The 25696-nt window shown below is 38.9% G+C and overlaps 1 protein-coding gene across 3 annotated transcripts in view; it reads left to right on the top strand.

Moving 5' to 3' along the window:
• ARMC4 (armadillo repeat containing 4) overlaps nucleotides 1-25696 on the top strand; it is a 182709-nt gene that overhangs the window by 35569 nt on the left and 121444 nt on the right. For all 3 annotated transcript variants that reach the window (XM_034643994.1, XM_034643993.1, XM_034643995.1), the window contains 3 exons: nucleotides 2690-2837; nucleotides 21614-21760; nucleotides 22160-22369. In XM_034643994.1, the coding sequence (XP_034499885.1) occupies nucleotides 2690-2837; nucleotides 21614-21760; nucleotides 22160-22369 (505 nt within the window). The remainder of the gene's footprint in view (nucleotides 1-2689; nucleotides 2838-21613; nucleotides 21761-22159; nucleotides 22370-25696) is intronic.

The raw sequence follows: 25696 nt of genomic DNA, 5'->3' as shown, positions 1-25696 counted from the left end.
TTTTTTTTTTTTTTAGATTTTATTTATTTGACACAGAGAGAGACAGCCAGCAAGAGAGAGAACACAAGCAGGGGGAGTGGGAAAGGAAAAAGCAGGAAAAGGCAGACGCTTAATGACTGAGCCACCCAGGCACCCCTAAATCTTATGTTTTAGCAGGCCTCCAAGGTGTGTGCTGCTTTCTCAGGTTAGAGAAGGAATTACAAGTTTTCAAGTAGGCCTTCATTGACACCTGGGGAGGTGGGTGAGGGGTTCCTCATTATTTCTGAGTGGTAATGGAAGTTCAAGCTCTGGCTAGGTCTCTATGGATACCAGCCTGTCTGTGAGAGGGAGGGACCCTTTGTTAATTTGTCAGTGGGGGCTGGGGTTGGTGAAAGTCTTGACTCTCCATTAGGCCTCCTCTGACACCACCAAGCATGGAGATTAGGGAGCTTTGTTGTAGTCTGATAAAGTTAGAACACCAAACTCTCCACTTGGCATTGCTAGCAGAAGTGAGGGTAGGCCATAGTGTTGTTTGTGGTGTTGACTAGAGTAGATCATTTGTTGCCTAAAAGTTTTGTCTTATTAAGTTGTTCCTTTTCTGGTTCCCTGAGAAGAAAGAGCAGGCTATTCTTAGGTGCTTTTTTTCTGTGCCCACTGGTGTTTGCACATCACTGTCTTCTCCTAGTACCCAATTTGGGACATAGGAAACAAAAAGAAAATCCAAGTAACTCACCATTGTGTTGTTCCTCAAGTTCGTGGATCCCTATATAGTCTTTCTTCTCGTTTCTACCTGTTAGAGCCCTCTCATATTTGTTTTATATATAATATCCAGGATTTTTATGTACTTAATGGGAGGATTAAGGAAAAGTATATCTACTTCATCTTTCCTGAAATAAATGTTTGGCCTAAAGTGTTTCAGTTTTCAATCAAATTTTAGTGAGTCTGAGAACTCTAGAATAATAGATAAGGGTAAAGGGGTAGTGTATTCAAGCAACAGCCATTACTCTGACAAAAATTAGAACTTCTTTATGTCTCTTCTTGCTTAAGTGAATTTAATGAGGTGGTAGAGAAGTATTTTTTAAGGTGGAGTTCATAGCTCAACGAAACATTGAGGTTTGCTTCTTTTTACCTCCTGAATGTGTGGCTGCTGTGGGGCAGGACAGGAAGGGAACCTCATAAAATAGGGAAAGCCATTTAAAATTACATGTCAACGGATTATCAGTGGAAAAAGAGAACAGCTTTCCTTTGGGGTACTGATTTTTTTAACATGATTTGACGGTGATTGGGTAAACCCGGGGCACCCTGCTCTTAACTCCAGGAGCTTGTTAACTCCTGGCTAAGGGAGTTAACTCTTAACTCCAGGCTAAGGGAAAGTACATTTAGAGGTCCTCCAGAGAAAATAGGTTTATTTAGTATATGTTTCAATCTGGGACCTTTGAGTTAAATTTACATTGATTCTTAAGTAAGCCTTATCTACCAGATTTTGCTCTGTACCCAACCTACTTTTCCTGACATTTGTTGGACAAGAGAATACATTAAACTGAAACTCATCACATCAGGCACTCCGTTAAGGATTTCAGTTTCACTCCACTGCAGCCCAGACAGCACCACAGCACCATTCTGCATGACCCTCTGTGCCAGAGCACCTTTGAGAAATTTAAAAAAACCAGAGAACCTTAAAAATTAATAAAACTCAGGGGCGCCTGGGTGGCTCAGTCGGTTAAGCGTCTGCCTTTGGCTCAGGTCATGATCTCAGGGTCCTGGGATAGAGCCGCCCCCCCAACTCCAGCTCCCTGCTCAGTGGAGAGTCTGCTTCTCTCTCTCCCTCTGCCCCTCCCCCTGCTTGTGCTCTCTCTCTCTCAAATACATAAAATCTTTTAAAAATTAATAAAACTTGAAAGTTACTACTGTGCAATTAGTAGTAGTATGCTTTCTCCTACTATACTTCAAAACAGAATGAGGAAAGACACAGAAGAGAGCACACAGGGGGGTTGGAGGGAAGAGAGGATGGAGAGAAAGGGAAAATGAGAATGAATTAGATATGGTCATGAAAGCTTGAGTGAACTCGCTGGTATCCATGACCTTGATGTTGAGTTGGAAGCTTCTAGAACAGTAAGGAACAAAGTGTACTCCCTTTCATAAAGGAGACACACTTCCTGTGGGCATTTGTGGCACTGCCCAACTGAACCTTCCCCAAAAATAGAAATGGTTTCAATCTGAGCCATCTGGTATAGTAGCCACCAGCCATAAGTGAGTATTGAGTGCTCGAAATGTGGCTAGTATGACTGAAAAACTGAATTTTTAATCATATTCTATTTCAATTCAATAAATAAATAAATATAAACACAATTCAATAAATAAGTTAAAGTAAATATAAACATAAATAACCCCCAAGTTATTTAACCACTATGACTGGTAGCTACCATTTTGTACAGCACACCCATAGGACATATACTAAATGCCCTTGCTCATTTCTTACTATTTTCTTTATTATTATTGCACACAAAGCAATAATAATGAACTGTACCTGGTATAGAGACAGGGGTTTATCATCTCCTTACTTAGATCTTAACAAAGATCTTCCAGAACTCAGAAAGTGTTAGTTTCTTATTCGTTGCTTATGTTCATATGGCTAAACTATTAATGATTATAACCACATGTGTGTTGTAGTATAAATACATTTATTATATGTGATGGTTGTTGTTCCTAGTAAGAGTGCTGAGAAGATTGAGGAAATGATTAGCGAAAGCTCCTCAGAGAGTGAGGAAGATGAAGAACCACCTGATCATCGTCAGGAAGCAAATGCAGATTTGCCATCGGAATATTGGCAAATTCAGAAGCTGGTGAAATATTTAAAGGTAAGACAGACCTCTTGTATTGTGTTTACAAAATTATTTTAATTCCTCTCCCAAAAATGTATATTATGCTTCCAAGTTTATTATATGTTTCTTTCAAATAAGGGTAGTAAAAAGCCCTGTTATTATTAAGTGTGCATGGGGGAAGGTCTTATTACCCTGAGGATAGCAAGGTTAGTCCTCATGGAGCAGCCAGGCTGCCTGGTACCAGCCCTCTCACCTGGGCCACAGTACCCAGCAGATGTTATGACTTGTCACCATTTTACAACTTGCAGTGTAGTGGGGGCAAGAGTTTGGATTTTTTTGAAGTTGGACTACAACTAAATTCCAGGCTGTGTCACTTACTAGCAGTATGGTTGTTGGTTATGGTTTTGAGCCTTATTTTTCTTTTTTTTCTAAAGATTTTATTTATTTATTTGACAGAGATAGAGACAGCCAGCAAGAGAGGGAACACAAGCAGGGGGAGTGGGAGAGGAAGAAGCAGGCTTATAGCGGAGGAGCCTGGTGTGGGGCTCGATCCCATAATGCCGGGATCACACCCTGAGCCAAAGGCAGACACTTAACCACTGTGCCACCCAGGCGCCCCTGAGCCTATTTTTCTTAACCTATGGAATAAAGTTAATGTCTGTCCTATAGGATTACTTTAGGGCTGGAAAAACATACTTGAAAGATGTAGCATAGTGTTTGGTACGTTGTAGGTGCTTAAAATATGTGTCAGTCCTATTTCATTACTCTTAACATAATGTGTCAAAACATGTTACATCATAATGGCCTATATAATATATTTAAGATTTGAATGCGGGCAGGTCAAGGAAAATGATTTGCCAAAACCCAGATTAATATTAATGGATAACTGAGATTGATAATGTCTGGGTAGGCCAGTTCTAAAGCTGTAGTTGAGAAGTACTTGTAAAAACAACATTTTAATTAAGCTCATAGTTTCCTCCAGCTTTTTTCATCTTTGATCAAATGAACCAAGGGCATTTGCTAGTGGCTTTGCATATGTAAAGATATTTATGTGACTCCTAAAATACTTAAGGATACTTTTCTGGTGCCTTGTCCTTCAAAGCTGACAGGTAAAATAGTTTATACGCACGTTTTTGTGAATTCAACAAACATCCTCTGCATGGACACAGCTTTGTAGCTGAAAAAGTTCCTTTTGCAAGAAAAATATGCCCCCCTTCTTAGCACGGCCCCAGCTGCAACTCCCTGCATTTCTCAGAAAAAAATTCTATGTTTTCCTGAATCCTGACTCCCAAGAAAAATTAGTCAAGAAATTGGGAAATTGGGAGAAAGTATTTCAATTCTCCATTGTGACATAGATTTCAATGGCCAAACCAGAATCTGGGCAAGCAAATAAAATATTTTCATCATTAAAAAAGAATAGGAGCTTCTGTGAAGCAAATTTTAATGCCCACCTTGGCTGTGCTTTCAAAAGCTCTTTAACAATTTGACCAATGTCAGTGCAAAATGAAAGAAATTTTTTTGTGTGTTCAGAATATTTGTCATGAAACAAAAATCAAGACCACTGAAACAGTTAATGCTTTGTTTTAAAATATCATCTTAAAAATAATATCTTATAAATAGTAAATATTCATATATATCATCTTTCAATTTTTAAAGTGGCTTCGACTTAGCCTTTATTTTGTGGTAGTGTTGCCCTCTTTTAGTGTTATCAGATATCAGGTGGAGATCATTTTTACACATTATTGCAATAAATATGTTTGGGTTTTTTTTTTTTTTAAATAGAAGACCTCTGAAATTTTTAGCATCGCTATCACAAAAAATTATATACTGTTTATTATTATGGAAAATTTTCACTATTATGGTCATCACTATTACCTTAAAACATATAAATAAAATTTGGGGAAAAAACCTGGAACAACTTATTATAAGAATTCCTGAGAATTGGGGGGAATTTTGATTTCTTATTCTGGGATCTTGAATATCATATCGTTTGGGAATTTGGAAACTCTAGCTGGAGCACAGGCTGGAATTCAGGCCCCATGGTCAAGCACACCCGCTTGGCAGGCGTCTTTGCATACAAACCATGCAATCAGCACAGTGCCCCCCGCCCCCAGCACGCAGAGCACCAATGTCCAGACTCAGGAGACCTTCCCGATGGTACCTCTGCTCCTTTACTGAACCATGGATCTTCCTTCCCATGATCTCTCCTCGTCTCATAAAGCACGTGTCACTCTGGGGGAAAATGGCATCAGAGAACTTTGCCACCCAGCACGTGAACAGCTTGAGCTAGACGGGTGCCGCAGCTCCGACATAACCTTTTGGAGGAAGATTGTAAGAGCCCTGGTGTTTATCCAAGGAATTCTGGTCTCTTAACTTTATTTCATTAGTCAAAGGAAATTAAGACTCATCGGGGAAGAAGCAGGGATGGCCCAGGAGGCAGACTAACAGAGCAGTTAGAGGCAAGATCTTCCATGTCGGAAAGACTGTGGTTGAGTCCGTGGTCTGGCCACTTACTGGCTCAGTAGCCTTGAGGTAGTTGGCTGACCTCTCAAAGCTTCAGTTTTCTCAGTGGTCAAGATGGCAAAAATAAAGGTTCTCATGTTTTAGGATTATTACGAGTTTCGAATAAAATCCAACACATGTAAGGTGCTTTGCAGAATGTACTCAGGACTGGTTAATAATGACTTCTCTTATGTATTATCACTGTAGACAACACATGGCATGGAGTCTTCTTGACTTGCACATCTGGCCCTCAATTTTTGCTTTAAATTTTCTAGCAACCAATAAAAGGAGGGAAATACAGTGAGTTAATACAGTGAGGGAAAGGCTCTTACCATCATAAGGTAAAAAATAGCCCAGTTGCCAGTGTGTGTAACTGATCCTGGGACTAAGAACAGAAAGAATTTTCTCCCTGAGGACTTAATGAAGCAGACAGTGAGTGTGGTAGTGAATGACATCCTTAATAATATCCTCCCAGTGAACATGGCAATGAGAGTTTCTCATAATAGCCTGACTATTAAATAACTGTCTTGAGTTTTTCAACTATTTAGGATAAGTCCGTATACTATGAGGCCAAAAAGGGATGCACTATTTCTGTCCCAGAACAGCTAAGGAAAACATTTACTGATGAAGTGCTACTTAAGCTGCACAAGTTATTCATCAATAAATCATGTGCAAATGTGATACTTTTGGCCAGACAGTAAATTGCTTGGAATTATTATAGTTCCCACAGGTAGATAGTCTTAACATAGCCAATAAAAGAAAAAGTATATCTACAAATGATTTCAAGCTTTTTGACACAGATAAATGTTTATACGGGGACACAAAAGGATATTAGAAGTCTATGAAATGCAAAATTGAACGTCTCTAGGTAATCTCAAAATAAACACACCTGACATTTTAATTTGCAAACTTACGCCTTAAATGTAGGCTTACACTAGCAGAGAAATGTTAATGTTGACCTGACTTTCTACTTACCATTTTCCAAGTACAGCAATGTCTGTGATTGTTGAAAAAAATTTGATGAGCTCATTAATACCCAAACAGGTCAACGAACTATAGCTTGTTATTTATCCAGAGCTCTGAGCTCAGATCTTGGCACGTAAGTAAAGGGAATTTGTATTTAATTATTTGGCTTTGACATACATTCATTTCAACTTACCAGTTTTATATATGTATATATTCTTTTAATCTGGATTTTAGAAAACAATTTAACTGTTAAACTAATGAAGACTTTGCATTTTTACTCACATACCTTCCAACTTCGGTTCCCCCCAAATAACTGATGATTCCGTGCCCTAATTCTAAATGAAGCAATGAGCCACCTTTTCAGCTTCCTTAGCGAGAAACGCTTACATTCAGCCTTCTGCTATCCTTACGGCTCAGCTTGTCTGTCTTGTCAGCTACGTGAGTGGAAGGACCATATTAAACTAATTTCTGTGTCTTGCAGGGTGTCTAGCCAGTGAGCACAGGCCTGCCTCTCCACCCTCTGCTTAGAAGGTGTGACGGGGAGAGAGAATGTGTTCCCAAGGGGCTAGGCTGTGCTTTTCTTCATGCTCAGCTCCTGGAGAACAATTTTTCCTTCCTTTGAGCCAGAGTCATTCCTTCTGCTGTTGACGTCTTCCCCACCTTCTCTGACTCTCCTCTCTCCTCCTTTTCCTGTTCCCTTTCTCCTTGTAGATATGCTGTTTTATTGCTGTATTTGCTAGCTTTCTATGGATATTATATTTTTCTGTGGCCAGGGCTGCTTTAAAGTCTCGCAATTAAAAATATTTTGCTTTGGATCGATTCCAGCGATTAGGGAAGATAGTTTGTTAAGATGTATGCCCCACACTAATTTTGTGAGTTTTTGTAAAAATGCAGAAATTTTACTCCCTAATCAATTATGTGGAGAACCCTTTGTGAAATAGGAGAGTTGCAGAATTTTATTTTGTTTGAAAATGTGGATTAGTCACAGGTATTATAGTATAAATTAGTACAAATGGGTACCCTTCAGTAACGTGAGATAAAATGTTGAAAGGTTGTAACTATAAGTAGATCCGCCTTTCATACACATCTCATACACAATGTATGTATCATTAAACTGAAGAATGAATTTCTGGACACAAGTTTGCCAGCCTATTGAAATCCATTTCTATGTGGATTGAAGGAGGATTGGGGATGGAATTTAATTCTATAGGATAAATAAATCCAAGAGAAAATTGAGGAGACTATAAAGTGATGCCAAAAATGTGGTTGATCCGATTTTAGGTAGCTCGGAGGGATCGCAGAGACTGGGTCTAGAATCATGCTTTATCTCCCTTGTAGGCATCTTCTTGTCACTTGGGGATAAGATCTCAGTACTATGCTCGCATCAGCTCCAGGCTCAGATGGGAGATTATCAGCAAGCAGGCTTGTAGATGTCTGCCTCCAGTCTGAAGAGCTTCATTCACCTGGTCTTATTCCTGAGTTCTTGCTGCAATCATGGAAGAATCTAGGGTTAATCACCAGGGCCATGTTCCCAGGTGTGTTTCCTCCCTGCAGGAAGCCTATTTCTACACCTGGGATTTTGATCAGAGCCCAGCCAGGGGATCAGAATGACGAAAGCATGGATTTAGAAAGCTGAGTCCAGCAGAGGTGTTTTGCAGAATCAATCAGAGTGGAAAGAGACAAGGCCAGTGATGAGGGGGTTGCATTGATAGTTAGAGTGTGTCCGGGGCCTGGAATAGGATAATGTCCTTGGAAGCAGCAAAGAAATGGCTGGGAAAGAAAAAAAGCCAGTTTACAAGGAAGCTTTGGTTTGGGGTAGATTAAGTTCGAAGAGAGTAAAATACCCAAAGAGAAATGCCCATGCCATAGTTGGAAATAAAGGATGGAAACTCACATTCTTCATTAGAAATCTAACTACTGCTTCAGGAGCCAGGGGAATGAATGAGCATGTGGAGCATGTGGGCTTGTTTTAGTCTTTTTATTCATGATCGAATATGACCTCTTTATAGCTAATCAGAAAGTAGCTGCGTCCCATTTGAGTTAGTACAATGAAGGCAATATTTTTAGATCGAATTTCCAATGTTATCCCAATGGCAGTCTTTCCTTAAGTATTAGTTTGCCATCTTACAGATTGCTTCATCGGCCTTTTTGTAAAAAAATAGTCTTACAGATCGGGGCGCCTGGGTGGCACAGCGGTTAAGCATCTGCCTTCGGCTCAGGGCGTGATCCCGGCGTTATGGGATCGAGCCCCACATCAGGCTCCTCCGCTATGAGCCTGCTTCTTCCTCTCCCACTCCCCCTGCTTGTGTTCCCTCTCTCGCTGGCTGTCTGTCTCTATCTCTGTCGAATAAATAAATTAAAAAAAAAAATAGTCTTACAGAAAGTAACATTTCAATTGGTAATTTTATGCAACTAGTCAGTAGATAAAAAAAGATTAATTAAAAAAGATAAATAGGAAGTTTGAAGCAAAAAGAGAAAAATGTTTATTTTTCAAGTTTCCTTCCAGTTGAACGTTCCTGCACACTAAATCCATGAGGGTCTAGCTGTGAAGTCAGGAAATGACGGGCTTTTTAATGTAAATTCACAAATGTGTTATCATTCTTGAATCTGAGATCCGTGCGATCCTTGTCCCTGAGTCCCAGGGGGATGGTGATGTTGTCTGGACACATGTGGCTGCTGAGTGGTAGCGAATGATCTCCGCTGGGCATCACCACACATTTATCCTCTTCCCCCTCCCACCGTGTGTTGGTGAGGGGTAGTGGCCAGTTTTTTTATTGCATTTGATCAAATTCGTGAAACACTGGTGTTGATTTCCCCTTGTATGTGAGCCAGGGGTCTTGCTATTTATTCTTCTGTTATGTATCCACAATTCAGATTTCTCAGGCCATGAAAAGTGAAGGTTCTTGGTGGCTCCCTGCCAGCTTAGCCATGACATCTGCTTCACCGCGACATCTCAAAGAATCACATCAGAAATTCCACAAGGCTTCCCAAGAGACACTGCGGGCTCTGTCCTTGGCATGTTTTGGATTCCCCCTCTAGAAGGGGATTTGCTGCAGAGACATTTTGAAACTTTAAAACGTTTGTTAAACACTATTTTTGTGCTGTTCAGTTCCTTAATGATCTTTCAGAAACTGATTAAAAACACACACACACACACACAACCACCTTAATTGGTTAAAGAGTTCTTCTAAGTGGTAATTGGGAGTTATAGGATTTTTCATCGCAGGAATTTGATGTACTTTGCAATCAATTACAGTTAATTAAATTCCTTTCCCATTACTCGGGTTTTGGGTATGGAGGGGCAGGTAGTGTGATCCTTGTTTCATTGGTGGAAAAGCTGAGAAATAGTTCACTCTGGGCCACACAGAAGGCGAGGCGGCCGTGGGCCAGGCTGGCGTCCAGGCTTCTATCTTTACTGCCTGTTGCCTGGTTATTCTGTCCCTCTGTCAAGAAACTCAGGGCCCAGAGGGCCTGCAGGCCTTGCTGTTATATGCTCCTATTTTCACTCTCGCTTGATTTTCTTCATCTGAGTAAGAGACTGATTAAACAGCGAGCATTTCTTAACAAAGGAATTCAATGTTCATTTTTGGAAGGCAGTATGAGAGTGTGCTCTTTTGCTAAGTTAAAGAGATGGAGAAGATTGTGATAGGACAGTGTTATTTGTGTTCAGCAGACTCTTTCAAAAATGGAAAACAATGGTCACTGTTTATATGTTCAAATAAACGCCAGTAGTTAGGAAAGTTACTCCCACCTTCCTGAGAAACAATCTTTAAGTTAATGCATATGGCATTGCATTGATGTGGGTTAATTTTAAAAGAAAATGTCTCCATGACAAAATAAAAAAGTAGGAGGAGTTTTGTGCTAAAAAAACAAAACAACAACAAAAAACAAACAAAAAAGAAATCATAAGATACTTTAAATTGCATCATCTAAAAAATTTCTTAGTAGAGTTTGCATTTATGCAAACTTACTCTTAAATAATGCAGTGTAAGTCATGAACATATTTTTATTTGGATTACTTGAGATGTGTGTAACTTGTATGTTTATATATTGCCCACAAAAAGAATTACCCCCTTTTTTTAATTACAAAGGAGGTAATGGAAGTGATGGAGAGGCTCCTCATCTCCACAGAGGAATCTGTATTCCACAGATAAACTAATAAGCTTTTTGGTTTTTGAGCTATAAATTCTTTTTTGCCCCTTGGCTCTCATAAACAAGAGTGGAGAAAGGCAAAGATAATTGGCTAAGTATGATAAAGTAACACTACTGAATTATAAGTTTATACCGCCATTAGCTAGCATTATACAACCACATCAACTTACCTACTAAAAAGTGACATTAAAAAATCTCAAGGGAGGTTTCTTAAGCTTTAACTCATTCATTCATTTCATTCATTCATTCATTCATTCATTCATAAATGCAAACCGTGAGCTCTTCTAGCTAGAGTATAATGCTACAATATTACACATTGCCCCATCTCGCTAGTCAGAAGATTTTTGACTGGAAAGAATTTTGCTATCTAAGTTTTATGTGCCATTCTGTTCAGTTTTATGTAACCTGAAAATGTAATCAATCTTTTGGGGGAACTTTTTGCCTGGTGTATTTGCAGCAACACTATTGTTTGTTCTTCAAAGTGTGTTTTCCCCCAAATTTATTTGAGAGGAAAAAAATTGTAGAAAAGTAGCATTGCTTAGTTCCAAGTTTACATAATGCTCTAGGCTGCTTTATTTTTATTTTAAAAACACATATTCATTTCCTATTATAGAATTTTGAACACACTGAAGAATTTATAACTTTAAGAGTTCAGGAGTAAAAAGTATCAGATTTGGTATAAGTGATCTTTTCATTTTACATGTATATACTTCCGTTGTACTCATTATTAGAAATTGCATATTTGTAGGAAAAGTATTAAGCCCCAGGTTCCTTTTTGGTCCACTAGCCTATGCTATCCCCACTGACAAGGGCTGTGGCTGCTTTCCCAGCTCCTGCCCTCTGGGTGGGCGTGGCTGGCTGTGGCCTCCTCATATTTCTGTGACATGCAGGGCTTAGCAGAAGCAGGTGTTCCTCTTCGAGTCCTTCCTTATCTCCCTTCCATATTTAAATTATTAAAATCTTATAAAAATAATACATTAACATATGCCCTTGGTAAAACTTAAGCCATGCAGAAGAATAACAGGGAAAGCCCCCTTCCAGATGTTTCAGTGTATATACATACACATATATAGTTTTTATACACAGAATGAAGCCATACTATTTGTTATGCTACATTTTACTTTTTATATTGAATGACTCCTTGGTGATCTTCCATATCCCCCTCAGTCCTTTTAATTTTACTATATGTATCTATCAATGACTTACGTAAGAGTTGCCTTACTGATAACATTTTGCCTTGTCCCCCAAATCAATTTTTGTTATTACAACACTGCTGCAGCAAATATTTCCACATATTCTTTGGATATGTAGCCTATTTCTGTAGGATAGATTCTTTGAAGTAGAATTGCTTGAGTCAAAGAGTATGGACATTTAAAATTTTGATAGTTCTAATGCGGAGGTGTTGTTTAATGGGTACAAAGTTTTAGTTTCATAAGGTCTAGAGAGCTGTGCAACATAGCTAACGATACTGAATTGTACATTTGAAAATTGTAAGACGGTATTTGATCTCATGGTGGTGTAAATAACACCAGAAGGGAGGGGGAGGCGTAAGAAAACTTTTGGAGGTGATGGATTACCTTGACTGCAGGGATGGTTTCACTGATGTACACATATGTCCCAGCTCAATAAATGGGTTATGTTAAATATGTGCAGTGTTTTGCATATCAAGTCTACCTCACTAAAGCTATTTTCAATAAGAAAATATGCGCACAGTGAAGTTTGAGGTGTACTCCAAAATTTTTTTAAGTTAAAGGGAAATAGTGAAAAGTAATCAACCAACCAAGCTTGGTTTGTATTAAAAAAACGTTTTTGATGGCTCCATACACAAAGCAAATGTCAATTTACACTTAATTATATACCAATGATTTTCAACTTTGAATGCAGAGTGAAATCAGCCAGGCTCCTAAAACAAAACAAAATAAAGCAAAGACCCCGATACCCAGGTAACATTCATGGAAGTTTTAAAGGAATTGGTTGGAAGTGGGTTCTAGGCATTGATTGTCTTTAAAATCTTTCCAGGGCATTACAATTGCTCATCTAGAAATAAGATTCATTGTTACAAATTTTCAGTAATCTACAGTCTTTTTTTATTTCTTATTTTGGCCAGTTCCAACTTAGGAGGGAATGTGTCGTGTGAATTTGCATATTCCTGATTACTAGTGAGGTTGATAAATATTTTCATGGGTCTGATAGCCATTGTATTGTATAAATTGCCTATTTTCTGTGGTTGTCTTTTGATTCTTAATGTAAATTAATCCTTTTTTTTTTTTAAAGATTTTATTTATTTATTCGACAGAGAGAGAGACAGCCAGCGAGAGAGGGAACACAAGCAGGGGGAGTGGGAGAGGAAGAAGCAGGCTCACAGTGGAGGAGCCCGATGTGGGGCTCGATCCCATAACGCCGGGATCACGCCCTGAGCTGAAGGCAGACGCTTAACCGCTGTGCCACCCAGGCGCCCCCTAAATTAATCCTTTCTTATATTTGCAAATATTTTCTCTCAGTTTGTCATGTCTTTTTATTTACTCTTCTGTTGGAAAACTTTAAAATTGTACATTAATAACTATATTGACTTTCCTTTATGGCTTATAAAGTTTTGTGTCTTAGGAGCTAGGAAGGTTTTTCTGAAGTCATTCCAAGAGAACAAAAATTTTTCTCTTTCCTTCTGATAGGTTTATAGCTTAAAAAAAAAGTTCAGATCCTTAATCCATCTTGATGTCATTTTATATATAGTGTGATGTTGGTATCTAATTTTTTTTTTTCTTTGATGGAGAGTCTGTTGTTTCAACAGAGTATTGGCTCTTCCACTCTTTCAGTGATATGAGATATTACCTTTATCAAGTATTGTCATCTCATATGTGAGAGTTTGTTTCTAGATCTTTCTCTGTTACACTGAGTTATTTGGATCCTCTCATGCCAGTTCCATGCTGTTTTAATTACTGTAACTTTGGTATATTTTAATATTTGATTGGCCAGACAGTTTTTAGTAAAATTTTTTAAAACTACTTTTTGCATATTTTCCATTCCAGATCATTTTTAGAAATGTTGAAAATCAAATTTTAAAAAACCCTCAAAAATGCTGTTGGGGATTTTGGTCGGTCTACATGAATTTATAAATTACTTTTGGATAAATTGCAATTTTTTTCAAGTTTTTATTTAAATTCCAGTTAGCCACAGTGTAATATTAGTTTCAGGTGTACAACTTAGTGATTCAACACTTACATACAACACCAGGAGTTCATCACAACAAATGCCCTCCTTAATCCCTATTCCCAACTTAACCCTTCCCTCCCTCCCACCTCCCTTTGGGTAATCAAAAGTTTGTTCTCTCTAGCTAAGAGTCTGTTTCTTAGTTTTCCTTTCTTCCCCCACCCCCATGTTCATTTGTTTTGTTTCTTAAATTCCACATATGAGTGAAATCATATGGTATTTGTCTTTCTCTGACTATTTCACTTACCATTGTACTCTCTAGCTCCATCCTTGTTGTTGCAAATGGCAAGATTTCACACTGATGGCTGAGTAATATTCCATTGTATATATGTACGCCACATCTTCTTTACCTATTCATTAGTCAATGGACATTCGGGGTCTTTCTATAATTTGGCTATTGTTGATAATGCTGCTATAAACACTGGAGTGCATGTGCCCTTTCGGATCTGTATTTTTGTCTCCTTTGGGTAAATACCTAGTAGTGCAATTGCTGGATCATAAAGTAGTTCTATTTTTAACTTTCTGTGGAACTTCCATACTGTTTTCCAGAGTAGCTGAACCAGTTTGCATTCCCACCAACAGTGCAAGAAGGTTCCCCTTTCTTCATATCCTCACCACCATCTCTTGTTTCCTGTGTTGTTAATTTTATCCATTCTGACTGGTGTGAAGTGATATCTCATTTTAGTTTGATTTGTATTTCCCTAATGTTGAGTGATGTTGAGCATCTTTTCATGTGTCTTTGGCCATCTGGATGTCTTCTTTGGAGAAATGTCTGTCTTTATCTTCTGCCCATTTTTAAATTGGGTTATTTGTTTTGTGGGTGTTGAGTTTTATAAGTTCTTTATAGATTTTGGATACTAACTCTTAATCAGATATGTCATTTGTAAAAATCTTCTTCCATTCCATAAGTTGCCTTTTAGATTTTTTTTGGTTTTTTTGTTTGTTTGTTTTGTTTTGTTTTTTGCCAATCAGAAATCTCTTTTATTTTTTTTATTATGATACGTTAGTCACCATACAGTACATCCTTAGTTTTTTGATGTAGTGTTCCATGATTCACTGTTTGCGTATAACACCCAGTGCTCCATGCAATACGTGCCCTCCTTAATACCCATCACCGGCCTATCCCAATCCCCCACCCCCTCCCCTCTGAAGCCCTCAGTTTGTTTCCCAGAGTCCATAGTCTCTCATGGTTCATTCCCCCTTCTGTTTATCCCCCTTCATTCTTCCCTTCCTTCCTCTACCGATCTCCCTGCTATTCCTTATGTTCCACAAATGAGTGAAACCATATGATAATTGCCTTTTAGTTTTATTGATTGTTTCCTTTGCTGTGCAGAACCTTTTTATTTTGATGAAATTCCAGTAGTTTATTTTTGCTTTTCTTTTCTTTTTCTCAGGAGACATATCTAGTCAGAAGTCACTACAGTCGATGTCAAAGAGGTTGCTGTCTGTGTTCTCCTCTAGGATTTTAATGGTTTCCTGCCTCACATCTAGGTCTTTAATCCGTTTTGAATTTATTTATGTGGATGGTGTAAAAAAGTGGGCTACTTTCAATCTTTTGCATGTTGCTGTCCAGTTTTCCCAACACTATTTGTTGAAGAGATTGTCTTTTTTCTATTCAGAATATCCATCACAGGATATTCTTTCCTGTGTTGTCGAAGATTAATTGACCATATAGTTGTGGGTTTGCAAATTTTAATAACATTCAGTTATCCTATTCAGCAACATGGTAGGACCATTCATTTATTTTTAAATTTGTATTTTAGTAAAACTTAATAGCTTCTTTTACAACACAGTTCTTGTGAGATTTACTCCTTGATATTTTTCTTATTATTATTTTACTAATACCGGCATGGGAACATTCTTCAAATTATACCTTTTGATTTGTTATTCTTTTTTTTTTTTAAAGATTTTATTTATTTATTCAACAGAGAGAGAGACAGCCAGCGAGAGAGGGAACACAAGCAGGGGGAGTGGGAGAGGAAGAAGCAGGCTCTTAGCGGAGGAGCCTGATGTGGGGCTCGATCCCAGAACGCCAGGATCACGCCCTGAGCCAAAGGCAGACGCTTAACCACTGTGCCACCCAGGCGCCCCGATTTGTTATTCTTAGTGTATGGGGGGAGTTACTCATTTTTGAATGTTGCCCTTAAATCCAGTCACTTTATTGAGCTATTTTTTTATTAATTATCATAATTATTCAGTGTATTCTTCTGAAATTTTTTAGGAAGGCAGTTGTATTTGCTACAAATTTTTCCTCATTGCAGTGACTAGGACATTCCAGCAGATTATCTATTTCTGTAAATGTTCCATGTCTATTTAAAAGGAATGTGTAGGGAATGCTTGCATTGTTCCGTGCCCATTCCCAATAAAAATTCTCAGCAAGCTTGTAATGCAACAGTCTGAGTCTAATTTCTTTTTTCTTCTGGCAGAGTATTTTCTCATTTTCTTTCCTGGAGTTCTCTTGAGTCTCATCTCTTGAGTCTGAGGTTTATGAGTGCTGAATCATCAGTAGAAGATCAGTTTGCAAATAAACAGAAGGCAAAGCAATGTATTTTACTACCTTGACTTACGTGGTCATATGCCGCTCACTTTGAGCATTGACTTTTTACGATTTCTGATCCTGGGAGATGAAGAGTATCTGTAAGCCAACCTCTGTGCCAGGTGCCAGACCCTCTGTCATCACTAATAAACAGTCACTGGCAGGGCTTTACTTTTCTTGCTCTCTGAGTGGCATGTTTGGAGGAAAAAGAGCTGAGAACATTAAAAGCCAGCTGGATGGCTGTGTGATGGCTGTGTCACCTCACCGGGTCTCACCCACTGCCCCTTGATTGCAGACGGGAACAGAAGAGGGGCCTCCACTCTCCACTCTGATTGTGACTCTGCCTGCCTTCTTACCTCACTGTCACCCTGTGGGTCTCTGACAGCAAACTCCGAATGATGGTCCTGTGAGCATGTAACCCACCAGAGTTTCATTTACTAGCTTTATAGTATCTTTTTCTGAACCACGTTACTTGAAGTCTTTATGACACATAATGAGTCACCTTGACCTCTTAATCCCAGTTACCTCTTCTCTAGATAGCTGCAGTAACCTGCATGGTCTCCACATTTCCCATTTGCCCCCTCCATGCAGGGACCTCTTCAGCCAGAATGATCTTTTAAAAATGTACTCAAATCATGTGAGTTGTCCCCCTCTCCCCCAAAACCAGACTCTTGAATATTTCCTATCAATCTTGAATAAAGATTAAAATCCTCTACCTGGCCTGTGGGCCCAGCAGATTCCTTTGCCCACCTAGTTTTTCCGCTCATTTTGGACCATTTCCCACTCACGCTCTTAGCGAGCCACACTGGCCTTCGTGAGGTCTTAAACAGGCCATGTTCCACTCCTCCTTAGGGCTTTACAAATATTGTTTCCTCTGACTGGCGTGCCTTTCATCACGTCCCTCCTCTTCCACCAGGGAAGGCTCCCACTCTGTCCACACCTCAGTCCAGACATGCTTTCTTCAGGGAAACCTTTCCTGAGGTCCTAGCCCAGTCAAAGTCCCCTACTGCAAGCTTCCATAGAGCCCCGTGCCGCTCTCCGTATGGCACTCCTTAAAGTTTTTCATTTATTTGGATGGGCTTAACAAATTAAAATCTTTCTTCCACAAAACTTGATGAGTTCCACGAGGCTAAGACCAGGTCTGTTTTTGTCTCCCAGGATGTCTCTAGTCCCTGGCATCAGATTTGGTGAATAATAAGTGTGCAGTTTGTTGAATGAAAGAATAAAAAAGTGGTGGGAGGCAGCTTGATCCCTGATTTAGTCTCGAATATATTCTTCATCTCAACTTCATAGATGTTTATTTCTCTGTTATCAGCAGTAGGGGGGTTGGAGGTAGGTATTAGTCTATATACCAGATACGGTAATATGTTTTTATTTCAAAGATTTTATTTCGAACAATGAGAAACATTATTTAGAAAAGTGTCCTCTACAGTGTGGAGGTCCCTTAAAAAGTTAAAAATAGAGCTACCCTATGATCCAGCAATTGCACTACTGGGTATTTACCCCAAGGATACAGACGTAGTGAAGAGAAGGGCCATATGCACCCCAATGTTCATAGCAGCATTGTCCACAATAGCTAAATTGTGGAAGGAGTCAAGATGCCCTTCAACAGATGAATGGATTAAGAAGATGTGGTCCATATATACAATGGAATATTACTCGGCCATCAGAAAGAACAATTACACAACATTTGCAGCAACATGGACGAGACTGGAGGAGATTATGCTAAGTGAAATAAGTCAAGCAGAGAAAGACAATTATCATATGGTTTCACTCATTTATGGAACATAAGAAATAGCAGGAAGATCGGTAGGAGAAGGAAGGGAAGAATGAACAAACTGAGGGCTTCAGAGGGGAGGGGGTGGGGGATAGGGATAGGCCAGTGATGGGTATTAAGGAGGGCACATATTGGACGGAGCACTGGATGTTATATGCAAATAATGAATCATGGAACACTACATCAAAAACTAAGGACGTACTGTATGGTGACTAACATAACATAAAAAATTATTATTAAAAAAAAAAGAAAGAAAAACGTGTCCTCTACTGATCGTCTCTTTCCAAAAGAAATTTTGAGGAAAACGAAGGAAGGCAACATTCATTCAACTTTTGCATGTTGGAAACGTGATTTTGACAATGAACAAAAGCCTGCTGGTCATAGAAAGGAATGCGAACTGCAAAGTATCCGAAGGCTGACAGAGCCTGGAGATGTCTGAGAAGAAGCAGGGACGGGAAGACAATGAGCAAAAGACTTGTATTAATTTGAGAAGTGGAAAAGCTTATTGGAAGCATTCTTCAAAACCCTTCAGAAGCTAGTAAAATAATATTATGTTTTCTCCAGCTCTTAAAACTTCACAAATGCAAATACGTGATAAAATGTGAAAATAAGTATTGGCAACTAATTATATTCTCAGGTGAGATTTAATTGAAAAATAAGCACATTTGCACTGCTTCTCCTTAGTAAGATGTTTATGGCATCTGGTCAAAGTAGAACAAACATTTGAAAATCCTTTGACATAGCTGGTATGTAAAGAATAGCAATTGGCTAACCTTTGTGGCTCTGTATGTTGAATATTTTGGCTCCCATCCTCTGGTATTCATTCTGAAAGATTTATAATCCTTTGGGGAGTGTGGTCAGTGACAAGAGTAGAACTAAATCCTGAAATGTGGAAAAACTAACTTTCCCTAATATAAAACTGTTCTAAAAAAATCTCTCAAGCCTATGAATATGTTTCCAGATTTTCAGAAAAAGCTGATGATTTACAGAATTTTTTTTTCTATAAGGATCTAACTTCTTAATGATAAATGTAAATTTTCCATCCTTTCGCTTCAAAATTGGCTTAGAGATAACTCAGAAAAATATCACCTCTTACCTTTTGGACGTCTGTCAAAATCACATATGACTCTTTAAAAATGTTATGTCATTGATTATGATGCATATGATGAAATAAAGCACAAAAGATAGAAACAATCTAGAACAGAAAAATTTAAGAGACCACGAAATGAAATAGGAAACAATGACTGTGCCGAATGTGTAAGTACAAAAATGTTACCAAAGAAAATATGATGCAAGGATAGCAATCAAGAAGGTCCTCGATCATGCGCAACTGAGAATGTCGGGACAGCACATTTTCCAGAGTTTGACGTGCGTGGGTGGACTCTCTTGGCTTGACTGAGGCATGACATGCTTTTTGACGTCTTCTCGCTTTCAAGTCACGCTTGAGTCTGAAGCCACTGCCTAAAGAACTCTCTATCTGAAGCTCCTGGTTTGCATTTTTAAACTGTGAATGTAGGAGCCCAGCTCTGCTCCTTTGGGTACCCCAGGGGGACTTTCTGGCTCCTTTTAACCCATTTAAATTCAGCAAAAGAGCCTTGTTAAATAATTGTTTCTCTATATATATATTTTATTTTTTTGCTTATTTCTATGTTATTTTCTTGAATTATGATTAGCATTTAGATTCTTCTTTATGGTTTATGAAATATCTGCCTTCTGTTTTTCTAAAAGTAAAGCACCAGAAGTGCTAATGTGTGTGTTTGTGTGTGGGGGGGGGTCCTGTACCCCCAAACAAGGGAGATTATAAAATTGAAAGTAATAAGTGAATATTTACTATTTTATATTTCAAAACCAACTGTAGGATAATTGGTGGTGTTAAAATTTCTCTTGATATCGAGAAAAAGTCATTAGAAGCTATAAGAACAAAATTTATTATTTTCAATGTAAATAATAAAAAGAAGCCTTAATGTCATTCTCAACTTAATCTTGAATACAGAGGACAGCCTGGATTCCCCAGAAGGACAATTAGTATGGAAAGCAGACATTGACTGTGATATCAGCACAAGCTAGTGGTCTGTAACATTTTTAGAGATGTAGAGGGACTTTTCTGGAAGGATTAAGAGGAAAGGCTGAAGTCTAAACCTTTCCATCTTTTTGATACTTGCCCTCTTACAATCCCACTTCAGTTTCTTATTTTAAAAAAGTAACACATTGTGTTGAATTCACAAGAGGATTTGTATGTGTGCGTGTGTGATATGAAGGAGGGGGTTGGGCCACTTGAATACAATTTCCATTTTTTGTGCTAAGTGTATATGTTATATCTATGAACATGTATATATAATAGATACAGCAATATAAAGTAATAATTAGCAAATGAGAATAAACATAATTTGTAGATGTCTTTTCCTCCAAAAGGAGAGAGAGATTATTTGAGGCCATTCATACTACGTTTTGAGGTCGAGATCCAAGGCCATCTTTCATGAGCACCTTTTACAAAAACAGTTTATGTTTAGCTCCGTTAGAAATACTGCTCTTGTGTCTTATGAATTATTTCAGTGCTTATACTGGAACTCTTATTTACCATCCAGTCTCAATAGCAGGAGAAGTAATATGTACCATGCTGTGTCCTTCAGAAGATTTTCAAAGCATTAATGATGGGTGGACACTGCTTAAGAATTCCTGCAATGGGGCGCCTGGATGGCTCAGTTGGTTGGGCTGAGCCTTTGGCTCAGGTCATGATCCTGGCATCCTAGGATCGAGTCCCACATCGGAATCTCTGCTCGGCAGGGAGTCTGCTTCTCCCTCTGACCCTTCCCCCTTCATGCTCTCTCTCTCTCTCAAATAAATAAATAAAATCTTTAAAAAAAAATTCCTGCAATGAATTCTGATTATAATTTCCTGGCAGGTCTGACTCACTGATCAATCATTAATTTTTTTTAAATCTCCCAGATTGTTTTACCTTAAAGGAGCCGTTCCTCACTACCCTTGACATCTGGTGATTAGCTAAGCAGACGTCAATTGCATGATTCTCTACATTGGGCCAGCATTGTGCTCGCCATACTGAAGGCTTCTTTTTTTTGTCCTTCATCCACACACTGAGTCAACTGCAGTTTTTAATGGAGTTGCCTCCTCCTTCCCAACCCTGTGGCCCTTCTCCCACTTACTCCCTGGTCCCAGCAGGGATCTTCGGACTGCTTCCCATATGGTTTCCCTTTCTCCAGGTTTTCCCTGTTCCAGACTGTTCTACATACATCTGTGAGAATAATTTCCAGACATGGTTTGGATTGTACAGTACTCTGTTCAAGAACTACAGGGACCGCCTATTACCTCGACATAAAACTTATATTCCTCAGTGGATCTCTCAAGGCTTGCCCCTCGACTCTCTTTAATGTACTAATACCGCCTAATGCCCTAGCCGTTTAAAGCAGACAGACCACCTTTAAATGTTGATTCTTAATTGGAATAATGTTTTATGATACTCTGTAAAGCTTTTTCATGCTTCAACTCTACATGATTCATTTAACAAATTATAACCCACTCAGAGAACTTAAAAAAATTTAACGTACCATGTATGGGGAGACACATTTCCCAGTTCATGGATTCATAACCACTAAGTAAATTTCTATGGAAGCGTGATCTTATTTAACCTTTCTGTGGCCTTGGGTACCTTTGTAGGGAGGAAATCAGACAGCTACAGTGATTGCATTGTGCTCAATGAAGGATTTCAACTTAGCGCAGGAGACCTGCCAGTTGGCAATCAGGGATGTCGGAGGCCTTGAAGTTTTGATAAATTTACTTGATACAGATGAAGTCAAATGTAAGGTGAGTGGCTTACCTTACACTGGGGATGAAGCTTGTTCATACCTCCTTTTGCTTCTCTTTTTACTGATACATGTTTGCCACTTCTGCCTAGTTCTTGTCTTTGCCTGCTAGTCTCACTGATAACTTGCTCCTTCTGCTGTTCGTGGCTCTTCTCTTTGCGGCTGTTCTTGTTTATCTTGTGGTTCTTTTCCATTAGTATGTGCTTCTTAAATGATGAATGTTTGTCTGCATAATTGAAGGAAAATAAGGAGGCTATGGGTAACACCTGGGAATAGAAAGTATTTCCTTAAAAAACTTCACTGGGGAAGGATTTGAGGCAGACTTGGAATTTTTAAAACTCTAGTACTGGTTATGCATTAAGCACTTATTTTCACCTCTAACTTCTATTTTCTCATTTAGATTGGTTCATTAAAAATCCTGAAGGAAATCAGTCATAATCCTCAAATCAGACGTAATATTGTTGACCTTGGGGGCTTACCAATTTTGGTTAATATACTTGATTCTCCACATAAGAGTCTGAAATGCCTGGCAGCTGAGACAATTGCAAATGTTGCCAAGTTTAGAAGAGCCCGACGGGCGGTGAGACGCCACGGGGGCATCACCAAACTGGTGAGTACCGCTGACATTGTCATCACAACCCCTGCCACCGAAGTGTCAATCCTTGCTGTCCTTCTGGCCACTCCCAGACATTAAATAACCATCCGTGTGTTCTGGGAACCTTCATTTTGTATAACGTCCTTGAAAATTATTGTTGTATATTTACATTAGCAACTGGCCAGAAAACATGTGTGACCTTATTTTTCAAAGAAACATACATTTAAAAAAGAGATGTAATTTGCACCTACCGCACTGGTGGGAATATATTCATGTGTGTGCGTGCAGTGTTGGTGAGGGGGTTGAGAGCCCGCTGGAAAGCGCACTGGTAGTCCATGCTCTCCGCTATGGTGACCTCACCATGAGGACTGCCCCCCAAGGAGACTATTAGAGCTGTGGACACTTATTCATCTCCTTGTTAGTTATAAGAGTGACAAGTGAAAACAGCGTATTTACAATATGAGAGCAGTAAAATTATATGAAGTATGTCTCTAGGAAACAGGTATAGTCAGCTATCAGTATCGTGTTTTAGAAGTCTATTTAGTAGCAAGGAATAAACGTATATGTAATATTATATAAAACTCTGACAGGATCAAAAACCGATTGACACCTGTGATCCCAATTTTCAGAGACCTACCTAACAAGTATATAACAGCTTTTCTATAAAAACATGTGAAATAAATACACAAAATTGTTCACAGGGTTTCCTCTGAAATAACTACCAATTTTTCTTCATATTTTCCCACATTTGTCAATTTGTTGTATATGTATTACTTTTATAACTTAAAACATGGTTATACCAGTAACTATCACTGAAGAAATAAGTGAGCATTCTGCTCAACGCTTACGTCAGGAAAATACAGTGCAATATGGAAGTGCATTTCCATTCGTCTTCGGAAGGACCAGTAGAGTAGACCTTGTGTTCCTCCTACAACTTTTACCATACCACAGTCTCCGCTTCCGCACTTTAAGCTTCTTAAGATGAGAGACATGTCTTATTCATCTCAGTGTCATTTACAGCACTTACCCTAGTACCCCACACATATGAAGGGTTAATAAATATGCATTGAATCAATATGCATTGAACGTGAATGCATATGCAATGAAATGTGTTCAGAAATTAACTAGAGATTTTGTGTACAGATCTTCCTTGACTTAAAATGGAGTTATATGTCCCGATAAACTCATTATAAGTGGAAAATACCCTAAGTTGAAATGCATTTAATACACCTAATCTACTGAATATCATAGATTAGCCTTGCCTGCCTTAAACATGCTCAGAATACTTTTTTTTTTTTTTAAAGATTTTATATATTTATTTGACACACAGAGAGAGAACACAAGCAGGGGGAGTGGCAGACAGAGGAAGGGGGAGGAGGAGGCTCTCCACTGAGTGGCGAACACGATGCGGGGCTCAATCCCAGGACCCTGGGATCATGACCTGAGCCCAGGGCAGATGCTTAACTGACTGAGCCGCCCAGGCGCCCCAATTAGAACACCTCTATTAGCCTGTAGTTGGGCAAAATCATCTAACACAAAACCCATTTTATAAGAAAGTATTGGTATCTCCTGTAATTTTTCAAAAAACATACTAAAAGTGAAAACAGAATGACTATATGGGTACAGAATGGTTTTAAGTGTATCAATTGTTTACCCTTGTGATGGTGTGGTTGACAGAGCTGAGGCTTGCTGCTGCTGCTGCCCAGCATCACAACAGCATAACATACACACCACGGGCTCGGGAGATGAAAATTCCAAGTTGGGTATCTACTGAATGCTTACCACTTTCACACCGTGGTAAAGTTGAAAAATCATAAGTTGAACCATCGTAAACTGGGAACCATATGAATTCACTTGTAATCTACAGAGCCCTATAGAATGTAATTATTTGCTTCGAAAATAAGACAGACTGATGGCTGGGTAGACGGATAAGTAGATGGTTAGTTATGTGATAAAACAAATATGACAATGTTAATTGTAGAATCTAGGGGGTATATACGTGATTTGCTGTATAATTACCACAAAATTCTTTCAGCCTTTGTATATGTTTGAAAATTTTTCATAATAAAATGTTGGGGGAGGGGCGCCTGGGTGGCTCAGTCGTTAAGCGTCTGCCTTCGGCTCAGGGTGTGACCCGAGTCCTGGAATCGAGCCCCATCGGGCTTCCTGCTCTGCTGGGAACCTGCTTCTTCTTCTCCCACTCCCTCTGCTTGTGTTCCCTCTCTCACTGGCTGTCTCTCTCTCTGTCAAATAAATAAAATCTTTTTTAAAAATGCTGGGGGAAAGATAATTATTACTATGATTATCAGTATTCTGCTTAAATAATGAAGTCATATAGTAGGCTGATGTGGCTGTCCACTAAAATTTCTCACATTAAATTATAAGAATAAAAAATATAACTTAAAACTAAAATTTATTTTTAGTTTACATATCACATTCAAAGAATTAAAATTTAGACAATTGCACTTATTTAGTCAATTAGATAATGTCACACATTTTAATATAATCTTAAATGATAGCTAAATTAGGAACAGGAAAGAGCAGTAATGGATCAGGCATTAATAGACTTGTAATTGCTAGGTTGAGAACACATCTGGGAAAGATAAGTGTTGGGGATCCATTTTTGGTTTGTTAACTATGTGAGGGTAGGTGACATCCAGATAAGAGTCCCCAGCCAAAATTGGAGGTCAGAATCAGAGCAGGCAGGAGGGCCAGGCCACAGTGGGGTTTGGGTGATTAGATGGAGGTCAGTCTCTGAAGAGGCACACCTAATTGAAACCTGGGCAGAAGATAGGAAGCCTGATCAAGCAGAGAGGATGCATCCAGGCAGGGAAAGACCGTAAGATCCAGTGCTATTATTCCTATAGCCAGTTTCCACATTCCTCTGGATGTACAGTATGCTTGACCCTTTCACTGAAAACCATTTCAAACATTTCTTGAAATGTCAGGTACAGAAATGTAGGTGCAGGAATATCAATCTAAGTAAACATATGTCCCTGACTATGATGTGTGTCCACCTGACTCAAGCCAGTCCCACCAGATTTCTCTCCCAGGAATTTGGAATTAGGAATCAGAGGCGTATCTACTTTGTCTGGACTACTCTTTTCTAAACTCAGGGTTGGTGGTCATGATTATGTGGACATATCCATGGGATCCAGCCTGCAGAGAGAGAAGAATGGAGTAGACATGCATAGGATAAAGACAGCCCTGGGAGCCCTGGCTTCACTTCCTCTATGGAGCACCCCAACATACTGCTGTTTCTATATAAATTGCCTTTCCCTTAAGGACTCCAGTGGCTTTGGTTATTGCAAAAAAGAGAAAGGATCCTGGCAGCTGTCCCAA

Source organism: Ailuropoda melanoleuca, chromosome 15, assembly GCF_002007445.2.
Source record: "Ailuropoda melanoleuca isolate Jingjing chromosome 15, ASM200744v2, whole genome shotgun sequence".
NCBI classification, from domain to species: Eukaryota; Metazoa; Chordata; class Mammalia; order Carnivora; family Ursidae; genus Ailuropoda; species Ailuropoda melanoleuca.
The sequence above is the reverse complement of the archived record's forward strand: the minus strand, read 5'-3'. Positions and strand labels throughout refer to the sequence as shown.